The 25,180-nt window shown below is 38.2% G+C and overlaps 1 protein-coding gene across 2 annotated transcripts in view; it reads right to left on the reverse strand.

The window, feature by feature from the left end:
• LOC117409054 (catenin alpha-2) overlaps window positions 1–25,180 on the reverse strand; it is a 520,292-nt gene that overhangs the window by 20,601 nt on the left and 474,511 nt on the right. For both annotated transcript variants that reach the window (XM_034014606.3, XM_034014607.3), the window contains exons 10-13: window positions 15,448–15,540; window positions 11,206–11,362; window positions 6,263–6,463; window positions 776–927 (exon numbers count right to left, since the gene is read on the reverse strand). In XM_034014606.3, the coding sequence (XP_033870497.1) occupies window positions 776–927; window positions 6,263–6,463; window positions 11,206–11,362; window positions 15,448–15,540 (603 nt within the window). The remainder of the gene's footprint in view (window positions 1–775; window positions 928–6,262; window positions 6,464–11,205; window positions 11,363–15,447; window positions 15,541–25,180) is intronic.

The following is a 25,180-nucleotide window of genomic DNA, read 5'->3' on the forward strand; positions in this document are numbered from 1 at the left end:
AGTCAATATCATAAATAATACATGTCAAGGTACAAAAATACATTTAGTATTCATATTAATTAATTTTTGGGCCTAAATTCCTCCACGGCGCTGTGAGAGACTAATCAATAACTACAGGAAGTGTCTGGTTGCAGTTATTGCTGCTAAAGTTGGTGTAACCAGTTATTGAGTCTAAGGGGGCGATTACTTTTTCACACGGGGGCATTGGGTGTTGCATAACTTTCTTTTATAAATAAATGAAATATGTATCAAATGTTTGTGTTATTTGTTCACTCAGGGTCCCTTTTATTTAATATTAGGTTTTGGTTGAAGATCTGATAACATTCAGTGTCAAAAATATGCAAAAATGCAGACAGGGGGCAAATACTTTTTCACGGCACTATATACAGTATATATATATATATATATATATATATATATATATATATATATATATTTATTATTTGTTTATTTAGCAGGCGCCTTTATCCAAGTCAACTTACAGAGGCTGGGTGTGTGAACTATGCATCAGCTGCAGAGTCACTTACAACTACATCTCACCTGAAAGACGGAGCACAAGGAGGTTAAGTGACTTGCTCAGGGTCACACAATGAGTCAGTGGCTAAGGTGGGATTTGAACCGGGGACCTCCTGGTTACAAGCCCTTTTCTTTAACCACTGGACCACACAGCCTCCTAATATAGTTATGTTAACGTAAGTTACTATAAAAAAAAACTTACCACAGGAAGTAAGCAAAACCCAACCACTTTCACAAATTTGACAGCTGACCAACATACCCTTATCATCAAAACAGCTTTCCTGATGTCTCGAACTCCATCGTAAACCAAGCGGGAAGCATCAATGAATTCATTCTCTTCAAACGGCTGCGGGGGATTTGTGCTCAATGCTTCGATTGCAACCTCCACTTGTTCAGCAAAACGTGGCATAACTAGATACACAGAGAAAGCCAAAAAAGAGGATTACAGATATCCTTCAAAGTTTGTTTTTCATGCCCTCAGGCATAAATACATTGATGTAGAAATATTATAAACAGCTACTATATTTTCCAAGCTCAGGCTTTGACTAAGTACATGCACCTTGTCAGTCTGAATTAATTTCAAAAGGTCCTTTCTGTCATTTACACCTTTGAACCACAAAATTAAATTGTCAAAAGAAATATCATTGATGCATGGATTACTCACTTCAATATGCAATTAACTGTTTCACCTTGTCAATTTCACAAAGCAATCAAACACACAAAACAGCAGAATCACATTTCAACAGTCAGAAGCAGTGAAAGTCATTTTAATTGTGAGCACTCACGGTAATCTGTTGACATTCTCATTAGAGAATTTCTGTGAGGTACCAGAATGATCACATTAATTCTCTATAGCTAATGCATACACTTATTAACAGGTCGGTGTCTTGGAAGACACAAAACTATGATTGCATTATTAACAATTCAAATTGATTGGTGTTCTATGGGTTTTCTCAGTAACACCTTATGTTTTTTTTTTGGTTTCTTTTTATACTTAATTGGTAAAGTAAGAGTCTACATAAGCCACTGATGTTTTATCAAGGAGCTGACTTCATTGTCACAACTGAGATAAAGGTGAACATGCACAACCATGCGCATGGCTTACTGTGGAGAAAGTCACAAATCTGTGAATAAAATGTTCTGAAACCTATATAAAGTCTTTTTCAGGAGTCACATTATTATTATTATTATTTGTTTATTTAGCAGATGCCTTTATCCAAGGCGACTTACAGAGACTAGGGTGTGTGAACTATGCTTCAGCTGCAGAGTCACTTACAGCTATGTCTCACCCGAAAGACGGAGCACAAGGAGGTTAAGTGACTTGCTCAGGGTCACACAATGAGTCAGTGGCTGAGGTGGGATTTGAACCAGGGACCTCCTGGTTACAAGCCCTTTTCTTTAACCACTGGACCACACAGCCTCCTGTGTCTTTATCGTCAAATTATCATTACATAGACTGTTGTATAGTGTTATTGAATGTACACAGCCTAGATGCAAATCCAGAACTGTAAAGTATTCTCCCTTGTTCAGGGGTGAAGCGTGGCCTCTCGACCAGGAGTGGCGTGGTGTACGTTAACTCCCACCCTCTCCAAGATGGCGAGGACCTTAAGTCTACTGTCCGGTTGGGGCGGCCAACTTGGGCGAGGTAAAACCGCACGTGTGCTTTAAACACTATGTTGATGAGTCATTGTACCCTAGCGATAGGTGCATGACTGATTCAGCGGATGGGGTTTGTGGTATATAAGGGGAATGTGTGGTTGAGGGAGTTAGTCATGCTGGGGAGGTAAGGATAGAGGAGAGGTATAAATTTTGGAAACTAACCTGTTTGGTTTACACGACAGTGCCTGACTGGTAGCTGTGGAAACGGGACTGTTCCGGAACCTGCCGAGTGAACTCGGGGAGAATTCAGACACATGGCTACCTGCGCCTAGTTTCCTTCGCAAATATAGGATGACTCGCAAATATACTAAAAGGATCTTGAGGGCGGCAATATAGAAGATAGAGAGACAAGTGAACTTTTTGTTGTTGTTTATATTTTTATTTGGCCCTTCCATTAAAGCGCCTTGTTTAAATGGTCACAAACCGAGAATAAAGAAAATCCGCTTAAAACCACACTTATTTTTGTTGGACTTCCAGTTTGTGTACTTTGTCTCCGTCACCCACAGATGCTATCTCCCACAACATGCAATTCATTAATTAAAAAGAGGAATTTCAGACTTATAAACACTCCCAGCACTGGGACACACTTTTAAACACTGAGCTTTTCTTTATGTAGTACAATGTAGCAGACCTGCTTTTGTTAAAAAAAATATGAACAGACATCAACAATAACAAAAAAATCTACGGATTTCATTATTTCAGCATTTATTTTTATAGATGAATTCAGTTGCTTAAATGGTCATTCATGATCGCATTTATCTTCAACATTGTCTCTTAAGACAGTGTAAGCATATCTCATTTTTTATGACTTAGTGGCCCATATGCATAAAACTTACAGTCTCCACTAGCGTGCCAGTAATAGTGTTTAACATGACAGTATTTCATCGGGTGATGCTTTTACCGTCAAAAAACATCACTCATCACGACGTTAGAATAACGTACCTCTAGAGACCAAGTTTCTCATTAGCATATTATTAATCTGATTCATAAATCTGTATTGTGCTGTTAATTGCCCCTTACTGACATTATAATTAACACGTGCCTCAGACCAGGCGGAGAATGAGATGTGTCTTAACGGTATCATTTCCTAGCATAATATCTGCATATAGGAACATGTATTTATGCTGATAGTAATAATAAAAAATGTCTTATGTTTAATTATCCAATAATTACATAATTTGAGTATTTTGTTATTTGTAACACATACATTAAATTGCATTGTTGCATTGCTAACTGGAAAACATATAAATGTAGCCTATTCATTGCTCTAAGAAAATGCCAGGCTTCGGTGTGCTTGTGTGGACTGTACATCAAGAGGAGGGAGATATGTTGGAACATGATCCAGAAGAGTGAGAAGACCCCACAGTTTTGTTTACAATATGACATTCACCTTGCCAACTCTTCAGCCAGTATATGATCTCCCTTTTTACAGTACCATTCGCAAAAGCCCAATTTTTTCAGCCACAGAACCTTATATTTCCAAACAGTTGACAAGAACGTCTTCTTTTAATACTGTGAGTTACTGGGGAGCGAATGTAGGTTTTCTTAACCTCTCACCTGCGACCAGCACCTGAAGTACAGAAGTCCCTTACTATACAGACACCGTTATGCCGTACATTCTGATATGTCTTACATGTCCCAGATCATAACCAATTTAGTGTGATGCTAGGAATTGCATTATCCAAAGAGACCCGTTAAAAAAAAAATGACATTATACTTACTGGATGAAAGTAAAGCCAACAACAGATACAAGTAGCCTAGTAAATTGCTAAAATTAAGAACATGATTAAAACAGGGCATATAAACAACAAACTGTGATCGATTGGTTGGAAAAGGGCAAGAAGCTTTCAGAAACACTACTGGACTCCACCGGTTCGAAATGCAAGATGTCTTTAAAGTCGGCTGAACAATGCCTTCACGAGCACCATCTTGGAGTGGAAGGGTTTCGTTTAGTAGTTCTCTCCATCCTTGATGTCAACACAGCCCGTCTGTATGGCTATGGCCATGGAGTTGCCTCCCCCCCCCCCCCCAAACCCCTCCCGATCAGCTCAGCGCCAGGTGAGCCTAACTACTCAATTGGTTGCCTAGCAACCTGTCTCCTGTTCCGCGTTCCGTGTTCAAAGGTTCAATTAGAAATAATTCACAAAGACATTTAATTTTGTACTCGGGACAAGAGTGAATAGTCAAGGATGGTGAAGAGATGTGTTTGGTGTTACTAATGTAATGAACAGTATTATTTTTCTATGGATTATTAACAGAACAGATGATTGTGAGTGTGCTGGAGTGCTGGAGCATGTCACTGCATTCATTTAATCTTGTAGTAAAATGTAGCTATATTGCTACATAGCCTATTCCTAACTTAATATAAAACTTCCTTTCTCCATTCATGCAAGATGATCGAGGAAAAAAGAAAAAGTAAAGTAAATCTCCAAGGGCCTTCTTCTGTCATAATATTGTTATAAAAACACACATAAATATTCTGTTGTACTCTAATTATAGATCACAGCTACATAATTCCTATTAGCACAATTTATAATGAAAATAACTGATCCATTACATTTTTTAGTTCATTAATGTAACATTTTGCTTAGCTTTTTGGCATGGATATGCTTTTTATAACTACATACTAAAAGTACAGAGGCACATTTCATTAGCAGGTAAAATGTAAATGTACTTAAACCTGTCATTTATTAGGCAGCAGTAACATTAAGGCAAATAAGAAAGGTATTACTACATTCTTTTTCCATTTTCAAAATGTTAATCCACTTACTGGGACAGCGTAAAATAGGCTTTTGGGAATTGAAGGGTATTAAATAGAAATATTGAAATGATCTCACGACTGGTAATGAGTCGAGTTGCTGATGGTAGTGAGCAATTCTTTTCCTCTGACTTGAATAATGGATACAAAAAAATGAACATGATGACTTATTTGACTTTTCTTATTCTATAAATCTTGTGAACATCTTGGAATCCATCTGGAAGTACACAGCAAATGAAACCTTCTGCATAGTCAAATATTTAGGTACTCCACAGTTTGTGAGTACACTATTCATACACTTAAGCACTTGCCATGTTATAAACACACGACCCATCAATATAAACGTTTTTTGTTTGTTTTTTTGTTTTTTTTAAGTGAAATAGGAGGCAAGGTATGTCTATTGAAAGTTGAAAGTTGAAAGTTAGCACATGCTCTATTTTTACTCCACATGTCTACATTTAAATAGTTGTTACAGTAGGAAACTACATACCCATATTAGTCTTGATAATGCATGTTGAATATGGGCACAATTCTTGAATGGCAGTCTAATAGTAGATGCAAATAAATGTATGTATTGACTGTCTATGTAACTGAACTTCAGTGGAATACAATATAATTGTAGCAATAAGTGGTTATTATTTGTCATTAGTATTATATCCAAAAACACATTTAATTGCATATTTTAATTTGTTGTATTTAAATAATTATGCATACATTTTAGCTGCTTTGATGCTGTTTTGGCCATCTGGTATGCATGACAGCTGGACCCAGGCTGTGAATTCAGAATTACGTATTATAATAATCAGCTTGTTTTTTTCTCTTCCAAACAAAACTCTGATTCTCTCACAAGTACAGACTATCATCATTTTAAGAGTAGATTTATCTCAGTTACCTGTATATTAAATGGAATAAACTGGTTCTTCTCCACGTTTACTATAATTCAAAATTATATAAATCTATTTGCTTAAAAAAGATGACAAATGATCAATATTGTTTTGAGTAGTATGATAATAAAACTTAACAAGGGTGATGAAAATATTACTTGATTTCATTGTACATTGATATCTCTTTCCTATTTTTTTTTCATACACATTTGAATAAATTTTTTATTTATCTAATAGTGTTTGTATAACCATGATTGGTTTGGTGTACTTGAGAACCAGGATTGAAAACCATCTTGAATGGAAAAGTATACTTATTAAATCAAATTTTAGAACTTCCTTAAAACATTCCTTTTGACGTCTGGCTTATCGATTACAGTATCTGTGACCATCCATGTATAAAGAGCTACTCATAACCAGCATTATTACATAAGCTAGCCTTGCTCACCGGTTTCAGAAAGTAGTTTAATGGCCTCCAAAACTCTCTCAGTGTAAACTCCGGGCTCGTAGTTTTCCATCTCAGCATTGATGATGTGAACAACTCTGGCAGCACGACCACGGATTGCACCAGCAGTTCGATCCAGAGTGTCAACATCCCCCTCCTGGAGAGCAATGACACACTTGTTCACGTCTTCAAGGATGTGATTTTCTAGAGGGAAATAAAAGAAGTAACATTCACAAAACAGGGCTAAATTACTTCAGCAGTCAATTAAGGGCAATCACACATGCAATGATGTCAAATTGAGTAAAAAACTATTTTTTTATTTAGTGTGTCCAATTATAATCTGGGCCAATGTAGCGCTCCCTTCGGAGTACCCAGAGAAGACCGGCCTACTTCGCACAGCCAGGACGCAAACCTGCGTTGTATGACTCGCCCTGCACACCACGTGGATACACTCCTACCAGGGGTGCCACTCGGGAACCCCGGGACAGAACTATTTTAACAAAACTATATTGACGTCTAATATAAAGCAGCGCTGTTTAAATCAATATGACATTAAAAATGTAAATGTATTATCTTCTTCCTTGAGTTTTCTGTTCCTTCTTCCCTTAAGGTAGAGCTAAGGAAAGGTCACGTGTGTATGACAAATCATTACCATTTTGCTAATTTGCATATGTTTTGCGTCATTTACTGCACTTCTGCGTGTGAAGATGTCAGCATCCAGAGGAAAGTTTGCTTCCAAATGTTTTTTAAACCTCATTCTGTTTAGAAAAACGTCCTTGATCATGCATGTGCCAGCAGAGAAAGCTGAAGTGATCACAATGAGTGATCATATAACGTATATCAAAACAAATCACTGGAAAAAATAGCACTCTACAGCAGGCAGTTCTCAAAAATCCTACGATGTCAACATGAAATATGCTGACTGTAAGGGTAAAAAGTGGTCAAAAATTATGGACTGAATGGGCTAACACTGTTTCTAAAACACAGAGTAACTATGGAGGCACACAGACATAAAGAACATTTTTTAATTCCTAAAAACTGATTTCTTGTAGGAAATCAGTGTGCTGACTGGCACTTACTCACGAGTGCGTATAATTCATTATATCATCATATTTTTCCAGAAAACATCTTTTTTTTTTTGTTTTGTTTCAAAGAAAATATTCGATTTTTGTCTGAAAGCCGTACAAGACTAAAACAAAGCGGACGTATTTATTATTTTTTGACAATTATTTGTGTTTTTCTTTTCATGTGTATGCAAAAACAAATTAGGTACGTCCACAAAACTAAATTCAATGAACAGTCATATTTGTCAGACCGCAATTACTGGTTAAGAACATGTATTGTAATATATATTGGTCTTCTTAAAATGCATTGTACTGAATTTTGACCTTTGATTTGGGGTCCAGAATGCATACAAAATGAATTGTTGGAATTGTTGGTAATTTACTTTACATTTTAAATAATGATTGGTGAGAAAATTGAAAAAGTATATCTGTTATTTTTAAAGCCTTTCCTTAGACCATCTTAAGTGGTTATAGCTGCAGGTGTGCATGCATTAGATGTTAATAGCTGCTATTGCGAAGTACCGAGAGCGCTTGGGTACTATGGGCAGCTTAATGGATTTAAGATAATACTTCTAAATCCACAAAGTTAGTTAACAAAGTATAATGTAAATGCCTTCAAGAACATGGAAGAAAAAGCTTAAACAGACATATTGTAGAATGCAGATGCTCAGAGGCCGTTTAAAGCAAAAGGTGCAGCAGAAAATATAATATGTAGATTAAATTGACTAATCAACACTTCTCTAACCTTTCCAACCTGATCTTTCTACCTCTGCTACCATCCTCTGCTTCCTCCTGCTATCTCTCTCTGGTGCCCTCTGGAACTGCCAGTCAGCCTGCAACAAGGCTGACTTCATCTCTGCCTACGCCTCCCATCTATCTCTTGACTTTCTGGCTCTAACAGACACATGTATCACCCCAGAGAACACTGCTACCCCATCTGCTCTTTCCTCTCTCTATGTCCATTCTCGCGGGGGAACTGGATTTTACTCTCTCCATCCTGGGACTTCTCGATTCCCTCTGCTCTCTCTTCTCTGTCAGCACATTTGAGTTTCACGCCATTCAACTGCATTATCTTTGACACCTGCTTGTTATTGTTCTCTATCGCCTCCCCTGGTCCCCCTACTCACTTCCTTGACGAGCTTGACTTCTTCCTCTCTTCTATCACCACCTTTATTCAAATCATCCTGTTAGGCGATTTTAACATTCATATCTCACTCTGCTGGCTTCCTCCCTCTTCTTGATTCTTTCTCTCTTCAACTCTCCCACTCACCTCCTACTCACAAAGCTGGCCACCAACTGGGCTTGATTTTATCCAGAAACTGCTCTCCTCCTTCCTCTACAATCCCCCTCTCATTCTCGGACCACTTCTTAATCTCCTTTTCACTTCTTCTACCCTCTCTCCAATCCATTTCTACCCCTCCTCTCTCTTTTTGCCACAATCTCCACTCCTTTCCCCAACCACATTTACTTTTTCTGCTCTTATTCTACCAGGTTTCAGCTGACACCATGACTCTTCTTCTCTCAACGCTACTCTCGACTCCTTCTGTCCGATTATTTCCCACCTTGTTCGCTCCTTCCCTTCCCAGCCCTGGCAATCCTCTACACTCCGCTCATCCCGTAATAAGATGCGCACTACTGAGCAGAGACATAAGAGATCCAAGCTACCCTCTAATTTAGACCACTACCGCTCCCTCCTCTCCTCCTTCTCAACAGCCCTCACCTCTGCCAAACACTCCTACTATCAGTCTATCATCCTGTCCTCCACTAACAACCGGTGCTGACCTTTCTCCACCTTTTCCTCCCTCCTCAAACCCCCACCCCTCCCCAATCCTCCTCTGCTCACATCACCCATATTCTTAAGAAACCTTTTCTTGACCCTTCTTCCACCCAGAACTATCATCTCTCTCCACCGCCAGCTGGCATCCTTCCTCACCAAGTAGCCTCTGCTTGACCCACTTCAATCCAGTTTCCATCCTGCACACTCCATGGAAACTGCTGTCCTCTCTAACTGACACTCTCTGCTGCTCGTGCTGCCATCGGGTCTAATTCTCCTTGACCTCTCTTCTGCCTTTGACACAAATGATCATGCTATTCTCCTCTCCTATTCTCTGACCTGGGGATCTTAGGCACTGCTCTTGTCTTTTTCCTCCTATCTCTCTAACTGTTTCTTCCAGGTTTCCTGGCATGGCTCTCTCTCTTTTCCTCACTCCCTCTATACAGGTGCACCTCAAGGATCTACCCTGGGACCCCTCCTGTTCTCACTACACCTGCTCGCAAGGCACTCTCTTGGCTTCTCCTACGATCTTTAAGCAGATGATGCCCCATATATTCTTCTCCTTTCCCTCTGACTCCTACATCTCAGAATGCCTCTCAGCTATCTCAACTTGGATGCATTTACACCACCTCAAACTCAACCTCTCTAAATCTGACCTCCTCTACCTTCCTTCTGCTTCCTCTTCTCTGACCTCTCCACCTGAGTCTCCATCTACCTTTCCATCTCCTTCTGCTAAAAACCTAGGTGTTATTCTTGATCCCTCTCTCTCCTCTCAACACATCTCTTCCCTGACACACACTTGCCGCTTCTTTCTTAGCAACGTCTACCGAATCCGTCCTTTTCTCACTATTTATTCCACTCAACTCCTGGTCCAAGCTCTTGTACTCTCCAGACTGGACTACTCTAACTCTCTCCTTGCTGGTCTCCCTGCTTCTGCTATCCACCCCCTTCATCTCATTAAACAATTCTGCTGCTCATTTTGTATTCTCCTAACCCCGCTATTCTCATGCTACCCCTCTACTTCGAACCCTCCATTGGCTACCTATCTCTGCTCGCATTCAATTCAAGACCCTTGTTCTTGCCCACACTGCTCACTCTTACCTCCAATCACTCGTGTCTCTCTACACCCCTTCCTGTCCTCTCCGCTCTTCCTCAACTGGCCAACTTGTCATGCCTTCCCTCCACTCTCCATCCTCCTCTGCCTGCTCCTTCTCTTCCCTAGCCCCTCTGTGGTGGAACCAGCTACTGGAGAACTTCAGGACTGCTCCGTCTCACTGCCTTCCACCACCTACTCAAGACACCTGTTTAGACTGCACTTGTAGATCTCTTAATCTACCCCTCCTACTATGTACTGTACTTGCATGACCTAAGCACCACGTTACTGGATCCTCAGCTGATGCCCTATCCTTGCATTATTACACTGCTAGTATGTCATTGTAGATATACATGATTGTACGCCTAACTTCATATTGTGTTTTTCTAGTATAATTTGCACTTACTGTAAACTATACTATATTTATTTAAATACTGATTTTGCATTGTAACCCTGTATTGCCTGTAACACCTGTAAATCGCCTTGGATAAAGGCGTCTGCCAAATAAATAAATAAATAAATAATAATAATAATAATAATAATAATAATAATAATAATAATAATAATAATAATAATAATAATACCAAAAAAGTCAGGAGAATCAAGTAAGGTTTTGAAAATAATAACAAAAAGTGGATTAGATATGGTGACTAAATTGGCATTTTATAGTTTTATTTCAGGCTTTAATACTTTAATGAATGTTGTATAGGAACTAATGAACTTGCTACAAGGCAATCCAGGAAAAGCACTCTTTTAAATGCAGATGACTTCATAAAGTATTAATTAATGTTAGCTATATTCATTATTGTCAACATTAATAAATAAATACAAAAGACACATTAACTGTGTTATGTTATGAGTTTTATAAGACTATATGAACAACGCAAAAATAAATCTGACTAAACATAGAATAAGACTGGAAAGTATATATATATAGTATATATACTGTATATACTGTATATAAAAATATATTAATATACAGTAATACTTTTTTTTTTTTTTGATAGGCAATTACCTGAGACGGACAAGAAGTCATCTACAGACGTGATGTCATCCACAGCCTCAGTCAGAACTCTGACTTGCTTCTCCCACTGATCTTTGAAGACATCCATATTGTCCTGAGCCACCTTACTCTGAGGCCTAGCAGCCAGGGTGAGGGCAGCATTAATTACCTAGAACAGAGGCATCATTGAAAGACAGGTTAGTACTGTAGATATCTCAAACTTTAAAGCAAGCCTGTTTATGCTCGCTTTACACAGCTCTTTAACTGTTACCTTGGCAACAGACAGCACTTACAAGCAAAGCTTCTTTTTTATGTAAAAATGTCAACCAAAACACAAACCAACCACTGCTTCATATAAATATTTAAACAGGATTCAGAAAACCAAGGTAAAAACAAGTCCCACAGAAGCTAATTATTTTCTGTTGACAAGAAAATCATTATTTAAGACAACTGCATTGCAATTTTGTACATTTATCAGCATGTTACATGTGAATGTTTGGCAGTATGTTAATTGTTTGTCATGTTTTGTTCTGTAATATACCAGGGCAGCTCTCAGCCCTGCACAGGACCATTTGTACCACAAAGTACTGTATACTGTGTACTGTATGGCCTTAGTATAAAGTTCACTTTTATCATTCTGGGGACTAATGTACTTATTGTGTTTAGTAGGGTGATCAACAATTTTGATGTTACTCTAATGTTAATATGAGTGATGATCAAGGATTAAGATCAATAACCGTAATAACTGTATCATTAGTACCCAACATTGTGCTAAAGATCTTTTTGCTCTTTGCTTCTGTGGTTTTTTTTTTCATTAATTGGGTGTGCTAATGTGAAGCAGGTACCATGAGAAACAGGCAGCAAGGCCACACCACAGATATTAGTCTGACAGACCACACAAAAAGTGATAAGGTGGCTGGAAGCAGTAGCTTACTTTCTAAATCTATAGTATAGCATTATAATTTCAATATTCCAATTTTGGTAGTGATAAAGGTAATGCTAATACGAGGTAAATCAACATATTGTAAGCACCTAAATAGGTCAGGGGCAAGCAGGCTAGCTGATAACATCGAACATCACCTTGCAAGGTATTTAAACTAGGAACTGGGGATGGGAGAGAATCTAAAGAGGCATGTCAAATTCAGGTTAAAGTATCCTGCCATTCCCACTACCCGCTGAGTAAACAGAGTAAACCGTGTGTGCTACAGTAACCTTTGTCAGATTCTTATTACCCCTGCTCAATCACATGCTCTTGATAGGTTTATTTGATGTCAAATCTCTGTCTAATAAGGTTCCATTAATTAGTGATTTTATGCAGGATTACAACATTGATATTCTCTCTTTAACTGAAACTTGGCTTGGACTGAATGACAATGTTTCCCTGATCGAGGCTTCTCCGCCTAACTATTCTTTTTTCCAGAATCCATCCTACCGAATCGTCTTGAAAGCACAGTTGGACTGTCTGGCCTTGTCCTATCCTGGTTCAGATCTTTTCTTTCTGATAGGTTTCAGTTAGTCTCTATTGGGGAGGTAAAATCTGCGTTATCAGAAGTTGTCTGTGGTGTTCCACAAGGCTCCATTCTAGGTCCCTTGTTGTTTTCATTATATATGCTACCATTAGGTGACATTATCCGCAGACACGGAGTGAACTTCCATTGCTATGCTGATGATACCCAGCTATATTTGTCCCTAAAGCCAGGAATTTATTCTGCCTAGGTGTTATTAGCTACTTGCCGTACAGACACCAAGCACTGGATATCACAGAATTTTCTAATGTTGAATTCAGATAAAACAGAGGTTGTCCTAGTGGGCTCACAGAACCAACAAAAAGGAAATGTGGGACTACATGCGCTCGACCCTTGCAGTCTCTCATCAAAACTTAAAATAGAAATTAAGAGTCTGGGGGTTATCTTTGATCCTGATATGTCATTTGAGACTCGTAATAGGGAAGTTCCTAAAGTATCATTTTACCATTTGAGAAATATAGCCAAACTTAGACCAATTATTTCCGTATCTGATGCCGAGAGAATGAATGAATGCCTTTGTTTGATCTAGAATTAATTATTGTAATGCACTTTTTTTCTGGTGTCCCAAAACGTGTGGTATCCCGCTTGCAGCTTGTTCAGAATACCGTCGCTAGAATTCTGACTAAAACCGGGAAAAGAGAACATATTACCCCTGGCCTCTTTACACTGGCTCCCTGTGAAATATAGAATTGATTTTAAGATTTTGCTGTTAACTTACAAGGCCCTGAATGGATTAGCACCTACTTACTGACTGTATCTTCCAAACCACACTCTGAGATCAAAGATGTGGGGCTGCTGGTTATTCCTAGAGTCAACAAAAGCAACACTGGAGGTAGGGCTTTTTCTTGTAGAACTCCAAAATTATAGAATACTCTGTCTTTATCAGGGAAGCTGGGACCGTTACAGTTTTCAAGTCAAGACTAAAAACACAATTTTATAAAATGGCTTTCTTATCTTAGTGGGTTTTAATGTAACTTTAAAATTGCTGGTTTTGTATTATTATGTGTATACTGTTATTTAAATATGTTGTATGTGTGACATGTATATATATATATATATATCTGTTACAGCACCAAATTATTTGTAATAAGTTATCTAAATGTGATTGTTTTACACATATAATTGTAAACGCAGAGTGGAAACTGCCCTCTGTGAAACGTAGAAGAGTTTCCATGCACAACTATAGCCCCAGGCAGTGCGCAAATACCTGTTGGACCAGTTTTACAGAGGGCGTGGCAGACTGATGAGCCCAGGCACAGCAGGAGACAGAGATAAACAGATGGTGAGATAAACAGGACAATGACTGCTCCCACTCAGCCAAGGTTTACACCCTGTGCACTCCAGGTCCAAGCTGGATGAAATGAGGAACTACAGCCATTCAGATTGATTTCTTTTGTGATAACACACACACAAGCATGGTACTACAATGTTACAAAAACATGTTATAAAACATTGTTGTTTCATTTTATTGATATTGCTACTGTAACTAGCTTCATTCTACACAAACAGATCTGTGAGCAATTTGGGAAACAGCCAGATACCCAAAAGATGTTACAGTGAGCTTTGGTTTTTGAACTGGCAGATGAACTGCATCCCATGCAGACAACATCACTTGCCAGAGTTATGTGAGACTGCTTCACAATACAAGGCAACACAAGGGAGACAGTACTGTGCTTCTTGCAGAAAAACAGAAGGGAAGAACATAAAAACACCTTGGAAGTGTAAAAGCAGTGGTGTGCCTCTGTGTATAATTGATGACAGACACTGTTTTTCTAAATGGCACAACAAATAGGGTTTTTACCCTTTACAAAACACATAAGTATATACAGTGCTCACCCGTTATAACACGCCTCGTTATAGTGCGGAATCGGTTATACCACATTAGGGTTGTGGCTCCCATTTGCTCCGTAATGCCATTACAGTAGCCCTTTTATACTCATTATAAGGCGGAACACAAATAGCACAGTTTTGTAACTATGGCTCCCCACTATAGCGTTATAAAGGGTGCGCACTGTAGTTATTTTAGCACAGAGAATCTGCAATGAATGAATGATTCATTGATTGCAATTGCAGATGATTTAATGAACTGTGATGGGCGCTCAGGGCCCGATGATTGTGATGGGCGCTCAGGGCCCGAGTAAATGATAAATTTGGCCGGAGGCCTCGTCCGTGGGTGCTCAACGGCTACCTGCGCGAGGCCGGCTGGAAAAACATGAATAGTTACATGCATCCCTGTGCTGCAGATAGGAAGTGGCTATGGGCCACCTCCCCCCAAAAGACGAGGCCGCCAAACCATGAATGGAAAATAATAATAAATGATTAACGCACCCCACAGTGGTGCACTGCCACCTATCTCAATGAAAATCAATGAAAATGAGCAGCTGATTTATGTTCTGAAAAAATCTGAAAAACATTAACAATGTTCGCACACTAGTATTTTGGTTGTTTTTTGTTCTATTGGGCTGACATTTTGTATGCAACTTCCCAACATATTGAACTTTCATTTCAAATTGTCAGGAATCTTTGATATATATGTTTTCATAGTTTTTAACTAGGCTTGCTACTATTCGTTTTTTTTTTTTTTTGCCACATCGACGATTAATATAGTTGTGCTTTTTATGTCCTGATAGCATAAAGTATACAGAAACCAAGGTTATGATTTAGACAACACCCTGGTATTCTATTTTTTTATGTAGAATATGCTTTAGACAACATAAATGTTTCTTACCTGAGGACACAGGCTATCAATCTGGGTGGCTGCCATACGGACCAGCTTCACGCCTTCTTCGTTATTGGATATTGAGCAGGCGAGGTTTGCAACCTGTAATTCAAAACAGCACAAATTGAAAAAAGTGGCACTTCACACGTCCTATCTTATCTGCAACAAAGAATAAACAAATAACAGGCAGCAAAAAGTAGGATAATAGCTTACTATCTTATATGCACTTGTATGCAATTAGTAACTGAATGGCTTCATATACATATTTAAAGTCAAAATTGTAGAAAAATATGGGGCTGTGGTACAAACTCTAAAATATATTTCTGGATTTCTCTTTATTTGTCACACTCTACATGATGAACATAACTGCCTTGATTTTACACCACTCTGCACCAAACTTATAGCCTCCTGTAGACATTTTGGGTTGCATTTGGTTGTAATCTGATAAACTCTTGATTTAAGTACTGTATGATTATTATGCAATAATGTGGACCCTTGTTTGTGTGTGCACTGGTTTGCTAAAACCCTTAACACAAGTTAGCATGGTGGGTGTGCATCTAGGCAACTCTACTATCTAACTCTTTTTAAGCATCAGATCTGGACAGTGTCCAAAATGTAATGTCCAGTCAGCCCAGCTTTGTAAACTCGCTAGCTGTTTTCTCACAGGGTGAGCCTCAAAGTGTCCTTCCAAACCTACTACAGAAAAATTGAACACATCCATCCAGTCTGCAGAACTACTTGAAGCATCTTTAGTACAATAAAAGTAACTCATTTAGAGACATTTGAGTATTCTTCAGTTGTTTCTTACGACTTCTGCAACATGAACATGCATTTTACGCCTTTCATAAAACAATTACATTTTAATTAGACAGAAAAAAAAGTCTTTTTAATGCTAGGCTCATAACATATTTATTTATTTATTTATTTATTTATTTATGTAATTTCTACTCTATGATTAAAAATGAGCAGTCTGTGCACAAGTATTAAAAAACAAAATGCCAATATTAATAATGTTCTGAGGGAATCACATGATAGGAAACAAACAAAAAAATACAAATAAATAAAAAAAACAGTATTTATCTTCCTGATGTCTAGATAGTTTCTCAATCATCTCATCATAAAAATCTTCTGGTTGTTCTTTGCATAGATATAGAAAGCATCTTCTACCAGTCTGATTAAGCAGATATCTTCACAAAAAACCTCAACAAAATACCCTCAATGATATGGGTCGGAGAAGAGGAAACCATCAGCCTTGGCCATCTTGTGATAAAAAAACTACCTGAAGAGGCAAGAACTAAAATACTTTTCTGTGACCAGTCACCTGCCACAATAAAATCATTTTGTGTTCACACAAGATGCTAAGGATCTATTCCTGGTATGCCTGGCCTGGAGATAAATCCTCTTGTCAACACCTGGGGAGGAGAGCACTCATGAGAATATAAAGCTGACCTACAAAGAACATCTACTGGTGTTTTCTCTCCCTGGTAAATGTGCATCTTCCAGACTGATCCTCCTGGGAACTGCCAACTTTCATAATGCAATTGCCTTCCTGTATAACTTGAAGGAGTGAGTGTGAGCCTCCTGTTTATTTATATATATAAAAAAAAAAAACAAGATTGACTTGCCATCTTCCCTAGGGGATAACTCCATCCTTAGATTGAAAAAGGCACATTGATTCTTTCTGGTTAGATAAAAAAAAAAAAGTATTTTAAATGAACCTTGCCTTAATAACATATATAGATGCTGATTGTAAGTTCGTCTGACAGCTTTCAAAGGTTTAGTTGTTTTACTATGATGATGATGATCATTAATAATACTTTTATTATGATATTATAGTGGCCCTGAAGTGCGAAAACACAAATACAAATCAAAAAACAAATAAAATAAAAAGAACAAAAATACAAATCAAAAAACTCAAATACAAAAAGCCCACAACGCAACAGAAGTAACGATTGAGGCCACTCCCCCTGGCACCCCAGCACAGTCTCCGACTCTTCACCTGTTTCTGGAGAAGTGGAAGCTGTTTAGAAAGTGAAAGTTGAGTCTTTAGTAAGTTAATTGGCCGTGGTATTTGTCTGTCAGTGTTATAATTGGTATTGCAATGGTAAGTATCTTGTTTACCATAAATTAATTTTGTATACAGTAATACTAACGGTTAAAAACTACTATTTTAGACAACAATTTGACTTGTTTTTTTGTAGCTCAAAAAAGTTTGGCTTCGAAGCCTGTGAATTTCTAGTTGTTTTCAAAAAGCATCATACGTGTTTTACACAATGACATTGAGGTTAGTGCAATTTCAGTGCGTGAAGATCATATAAGTGCACTTCTTAGTTGTTGTTTTTATGTCATCAAACTTTAAAGTTCATCTTTCGTGCAGCCATCATTGTGGAAATGTTAAGAACCCACTTGTACAATGAACTACTGCTACCCCACAATTAAAATAAAATTGGGTCACTATAGGCTCCAGCAAAACATTAAAACCAAAATTGGAATTCCCTTGCAAGACCAATGAGGGCCCTTTGAAAAAAATACACTGTATGCAAGGTTGCTGCTCTTTATTGTGGCCTTCGCCCTAAAGGTATTGTATCTCCTACTTTGTACTGGAAGGAAGGGAGAAAAACGATTGAGGATCTATGCATTCATTTTTAACCTCGAGATTGACTTAAAAAAGGACAGGATCATCTCTGGCTTGAGTTGAAGGGACCTTGATAAGACATGCTTTATCAAGCAAGCCACAGCGGACCTTTATGCCACACTGCTTGCTTGACGGTGCCTTTGGAAGACTTATTGCTTTCTCTGAAATGTCCGAAATATCTACCCCGACAACCCTTAGGGAAAACTGAAATTGAAACTCTTTTAATCAGAATAGCAAATTATACTTTTGGAGCTTAAAGTCATAAAAATGAACAGATTTTTCACCCCCAAATGTGTCCATATTTCTCAGCTGTCAATGTCAAACTGTATTGCCTAGCTAACCTTGCACGCTTATTGACTATTATCACTACTGGGGATTCAGGGTATGCCTGAGAGAACAAGAAAGCTCTTTTAACCTCAGGCCAAAAGTAGTGACTGTCAGCTGCAGCAACACAGTAGGGATTTCTCCAAAGTTTCATATCTCTATTTTAAAACACATAAGGTTAAGAAATATAAATTGCTAACCCTTGGATTAGTGATGTTTTACTGTATAGCACATCATGACTTAAGAAGGCCTCCTCATCTGATGTTGCAGCAAGGCTTATAGCTACTATCATCAAACATAGGGCAGCAGTGTGGAGTAGTGGTTAGGGCTCTGGACTCTTGACTGGAGGGTCGTTGGTTCAATCCCAGGTGGAGGACGTTGCTGCTGTACCCTTGAGCAAAGTACTTTGCCTAGATTGCTCCAGTAAAAACCCAACTGTATAAATGGGTAATTGTATGTAAAAATAATATGTGATATCTTGTAACAATTGCAAGTTGCCCTGGATAAGGGCGTCTGCTAAGAAATAAATGATAATAATAATTTTTGAGAGTGCCAACAGAAGAGACTGACATACTACCAGTGCTTCCCTTCCTCAAAATACAGACTTCCAAAGTAGAAGCTGACCTCTTATACAAACATGGCCTATAGTTTATAACACAGTGGGATACTAATTAATATTGTAACTTATAAAACTAGCAGAAATCTAAATTGTAGTTAGTTCTGAAGTTAAGAAATCCCCCCATGTTTGTTTTTGTAATCATACAGTGACCACAAAACTAAGCGTGTCAGTGACATTTACCCTTAGCCATGGCAGTAAATACCACATTACCAACTCTCAGTGACATAAAAAAGTAGATTACCATGACTAACATCAACAGGATGCATTTGTAAATAAGTACATTTAAAATACAAACAGACAGATGGTTGGGCAAGCAGACAAACAGCCTTTATTATACAGTCAGAAACTTGTGCCAAAGAAAGTCCTTAGAAAGCTTCATTACAATTGGGTCAAGCGGTTCTCTAGATATAAGTGTACTGTACGTATGCATTAACAATGGTGGATAGTAATACAGTAGTCTGCCGCATATCCGACTGTGGTGGGACCAGAGTAAGGGAGGTTATGTAAAGTCGGGTACATTAATCCTGTTTTAAATACCATTATACACAGCTGTAACAATTACTATATTCACACAATTATTGTTTTGAGATTCAGCTTTTATTGGGGAGCTCCCCTGAAACCATTGTTTAGAAAGATACAGGGTATTAGTGCTATATACACTTACATTAGCACAACTCGCTTTTGCTTTCCTGTAGCCATTTTGCATTAGCACTGTACACGGTGACCTTGATCAAGAGCTTTGTCGTGGCGGATAAGAGGTTAGGGCGGATATGTGACAGATTACTGTATATGCTTTTTTTCCTTTTCAAAGTCAACTGTTTCATATATTTCACTTGTTTATGAATCTCACAGATTCCCAATGTGATCCAGGTTTACCTAAAAAGTTATAATATAACATTAGCAAGAAGCTGTAAGCCAAACCTCTCTACCTCTTGAAATGTCTATTTTTATACATCCTGTCTGCTCACCTGTGCCAGAAATACAACTAGCTAATGCATATAAGCCATTAATCTGGATGAAATTTGGTAAGGTGCAAATGTAAGAGGCTTTGGAGAGTATAACATTATATTATTGTTGCCTGGTTTGTGTGAGACTACAACAGTCAAAAATGGTTGGTGGTAAGGAAGTTAAAGCATGAAAAGTGAATACACGTCAATGAATAAAACATTATTATTATGATGATGATGATGATTTAGTCATTTAGCAGGCGTTCTTATCCAAAGCGACTTACAGAGACTAGGGGGTGCTGCTGGAAAAGTACTTACAATAGAACCTCATTTTTACATTTCATCCGAAGGACGGAGCACAAGGAGGTTAAGTGACTTGCTAAGGGTCACACACAGGGTCCTGGTAACAAGCCCTAGAAAAGGAAGCTATGTAAACTGCTTTTGGATGTTAACTTACAAACATTGTTGCCTCTCACAATTCCCTGATACTCCAAAGGCGGTCTCTCAGTGGAGAGCCTAAATGTGTATTGCTAAGTGTTGGCATAATGCACCACTTAAACTTTAAATCTCGCTCAGGGGAAATGCAAGGATAAGACCTTCATCTGGTGAAACGTTTCCAATCCCCACTTTGAAAAGAAAACAACAATAACACAACATAATACAAAAAATACAAACCCTTGAGACTTTTTGTTTTGTTAATTGCACCCAGCGGCAATGCTACTAGTTATACATTCTTCATAGTTGAAAACACGTTCCCTCCTCTGTTCCCCAGCATTTTCTGGTCTGTCTTTGTGGTATCAATCTGTTCCCTAGACTGCTACACATCACTTTATTTGTCCTGATCCATCTGTTCTTCATATTATCTATTTTAATTCCACTGTCATTTAAAACTTGTCTTGAATGCCTCACTGAAGAAAAAAATAATTATGCCTGAATTATATATATATATATATATATATATATATATATATATATATATATATATATATACACACACACACACACACACACACACACACACACACACACAGTGGCTATAGTAAGTATTCACCCTCCTTGGACATTTTCACAGTTTATCTAATGACATCTTCATTAGATAAGTATTCACCTTCATTAGATAAGTATTCACCCCCTTTGCTATGACACTCCTAAATACGCTCAGGTGCAACCAATTGCCTTCAGAATTCACACAATAAATTAAATGGAGTTCATCTGTGTGCAATACAAGTGGTTCACATGATTTCAGATTAAATACACCTGTCTCTATAAGGTCCCACAGTTGGGTAGTGCATTCAAAGCAAAGATACTACCATGAAGACCAAGGATCTTTCAAAACAACTCCGGGATAAAGTTGTGGAAAGGTACAGATCAAGGGAGGAGTATAAAAAGATATCAAAGGCATTGAATATCCCTTGGAGCACAGTCAAGTCGATCATTAAGAAGTGGAAGGTATACGGCACCACCCAGAATCTGCTTAGAGCAGGCCGTCCTCCCAAACTGACCAGCGGGTAAGAAGGGCATTGACCACCAGGGGATGGTACCGGTACTGAGTGTTAGAATTATTGGTGTGATAATGAATTGATGATTGTTAATTGTTAGTAATTAGCCCCTACTTGAAAGCAGAGGGATCTCTGTTTAGAAACGTGTAATGTGTGGAAATGTGCAACTGTGTGTTGTAAGTATGATCACTGAGGGTTCTATGACAAATGTTTTTCACTATTTCATGTATTATGTATTTCACTGCATTTAATGCATTTTTTTTACTGTATTTCATGTATTATGCTTTTTGTTTTTACTGTAACTTGTAAAGCGCTTTGTGATAGTGGTCCACTATGAAAGGCGCTATATAAAATAAAGATTGATTGATTGAAATAAGGCATTTTAAGAAAAAATAGACCACACTAACTTCCATCTAGTAAACTAAAAATACATTTGGTAAATCTAGAGAAAGCAGTTTGGATGTTATTCAGAGGAGAGTAGTACCCCACTCTGCGCATATAAAGAGAAACATCTTACTGCCGCCTCACTTCTGTTTGCTATTTAAACCTTAGCGGTCCATTTATTCAGTGCGTCTCAGGCACATCAGGTCCAGTTTATTTTCACATGCGCAGTTTATTTTAGACACGCTGTTTAAAAGTAAAGACCTATTTTTTACGTCTTTTTGATGATGTCGGACAGGGTCTGACATTGGACCGGAAAGGGTTAAAGCTTTAAAAAAGTGCATGTTCCAGCAAACATTTATTTTCATTTAAAAAAAAAAAAAAGATATCTGGTACCATGGTACCATGCTAGGTTAAAAAAAAGCTTTCATCTTACATGTCTCACTTTTCAGCCTTAATCACTTCCTAGCATATATAACCCCAGCTTTGTATTCAGGGTCAAAGCTTGTCACTGGCAACATAACATGTTAGTTGTTTAGGGGAAACACCTGGATGGGTAAAGATAGAGGCTTTCACACTTCAGGTTAAAATACCTCAAGTAAGGCTTGCAAACACAGCTTTCTATGGCCTATTAAGATGTGATTTGTAATTTGTTTATGAAAATGTATCTTTAATATGAGGATGTCAAAATAAAAGGGCCTTTTTTAATCAATTTACTGATGCTGGAGACAGAGGCACAATTGGGATCCAAAATGTATAGTTTGGCATCTAATGTAGGCTTATATTAATTCAGAGTAAATGGGCAGACCATACTATAGTTGTTCTTTATTCATGGAACAGGAGCAAGGGCTGCGTAGAGGAGGAACCTCAGGAATTGAAATAGGAGAGAAAAGCTTTGTGACTTATAAAAGAGGACAGGGTTTCCCCTTGGCTTGCCAAGAGCCACCCTTGAAGTGAGACCGAAACAATCGGCCTCCAAGGCTGGGAAGCAAGCATTACCTCCCCCAGGGGGAACCTAGAGTGGGCAGAGAACGAGAAAACCAAATAGGATAGATTTGGCCGAGGGTCCACTCTGGCTTGTGGAGAACCTTCCTGGCAGAGGACAAGGCCAGCGAGGCTGGGCCTCTACGGTTGGGAAGTGAGCGTCACTTGCCCCCAAAAGACTATTCTTCCTTTGTGAGGAAACCTCTGGTGGTCCTGGCAGGATGATGGCCCCCACTCCGGGACAATTAGATATCAATGCAGTACATAGTAAATAAAGAAATCATGAGAAAATGTGAATGCAAAAACAAATTACTCTTGCATGTTACCCAAGGAATCATACGGTCAACACTCTTGATTGATAGATCTGAGGACTATTAAAGGTGAGGATTTGTCACAACTTAACACCCTGACCTTTTTTATTATGGTAAAAAGAAAAATACATTGTAGAATTAATTTCAATCTAATCCCTTTTAAAATAATGTAAATTAACTACTAAATGTGTCGTTTTCAAGAAAAAAACAAAAGTTACTAATTGCAGCCAATGCTTCTTGAACCATCTTAAATCATCCTCAAATGGTTTTAACCCTTTAAGGTACAATGGACATATGTGTCCCACAAAAACAATGATGCTAACTTGCTCATTTTTGTAAAATCTACTGACAGGTTGGGTCTGATCATCCATATTGTCAGTTTACTCATGATACTTGAGTCACTCTCAAATGTATTTTAAGAAGAAACCGTTTAAACAACCGTTCAATTCCTTGTGTACCTTAAGGGGTTAAAGTTCATGACAATGTACTAGAGGTCTTCACGGGTCTACCCAGGCCCGAGGACCCGAAACCTGACCCGTACCGAACAGGTTTTTGGGTGCAAAATTGTCACGCAACACTCGGGTCAGGTCGGGTCGGGTCCTATTTTGTTTACTCAGTAATACACAGACTGTCGATTACTATTAAAGAGGCTCTCTTTGGTACTAAAAATCATTGTTTATAATTCATGTTGCATAGATTGGCTTCCCCCAGTAGCACATGACATGGCCTGCAGAGCGCAGCAGCAGACACGTGACCCATATCGAAGGTGTTTTTTAGATAATTCTTAAAAGTCGGAGCAATGGATTTGTTTATGATGGACGTTAAAGAAAAACTTTAAAAAAACGAATTCCATGAAGAAAAGCTCACAGAAAAATGCAAGCCTGCGGTGTGGGAATCATTTGTTGTTATTGTGGACAAAGAAGGAAAACAAGTTTTGCAAAACACACATTTTACATCTCAATTCCATTTGCTCTTGTGTTAAGTTTGTAATAAAATCACGCATTTACAAGATCGTTCTTCAGTTCATTTGATTTTCAGATAATGTATTTATCTTTTTATCTTTTCCACAAACATATTACATATTTCATTTTACAGTCCTCTGTGTAGGTTCATGATGGAATAAACACTGTCTGTAGTTCAGCCAGATTTCCAGGTTGACTGGAAAAAACACTTCTTTAATACTGTATCTAGTCAGTGCATATACTAAGCTGGGGAAAGGAAAAGCGTTCCACTGTTTTTTTTGGGTCGGATCCGGGTAAATAATTGTCGGTTTGTGGTTGGGTTGATTAATTTTGACCCGTGAAGACCTCTACAAGCTACTATCTTGAAATTAAAATACCATGCAAATACTGTACATACTGTAACAGTACTGATCTAATTACAATGCTCCCTCATTATAATCCACCTCTTTATAGCGCTGATCCTCAATTTACAGTATATTGCTCCCATTTTCCCCATAATGCTATTTCCCATCTACTGTAGTGCATGACTATTGACAACCACATTATAATGCACTGTATAATATTAAAAATCTCGAGACACTCAAATATAGAGTAGGTCAGTCTTTATACCAGTAGATTATGTCGCCAAAGTTATTATCTATCCAATATGACTTTTTGTACCATGATGCTTGAACAAGAACAAATACTGTGTGTGTGTGTGTCTCTGTGTGTGTGTGTGTGTATATATATATATATATATATATATATATATATATATATATATATCTATTAGTGACACGAGTGAGTGGTGTTGTGCCTCTAGGGCAGGGGTGGGCAATTCCGGTCCTGGAGGGCCGGTGACCCTCCTGGCTTTTGTTCCAACTTTGCCCTAAATTACTTAATTGGACCAATTATTACCGATTATTGGTCTAATTAAGTCATTTAGAGCACAGTTGACACAAAAGCCAGGAGGGACACCGGCCCTCCAGGACCGGAATTGCCCACCCCTGCTCTAGGGTGTACCTTTTCTTGACAGATAGTGACGTACGCACTCATTTACAAAGTGAATAACTTTTATTTACAATATTTACAATTGATTGT

This window comes from Acipenser ruthenus, chromosome 2 (assembly GCF_902713425.1).
Source record: "Acipenser ruthenus chromosome 2, fAciRut3.2 maternal haplotype, whole genome shotgun sequence".
Classification (NCBI taxonomy): Eukaryota; Metazoa; Chordata; class Actinopteri; order Acipenseriformes; family Acipenseridae; genus Acipenser; species Acipenser ruthenus.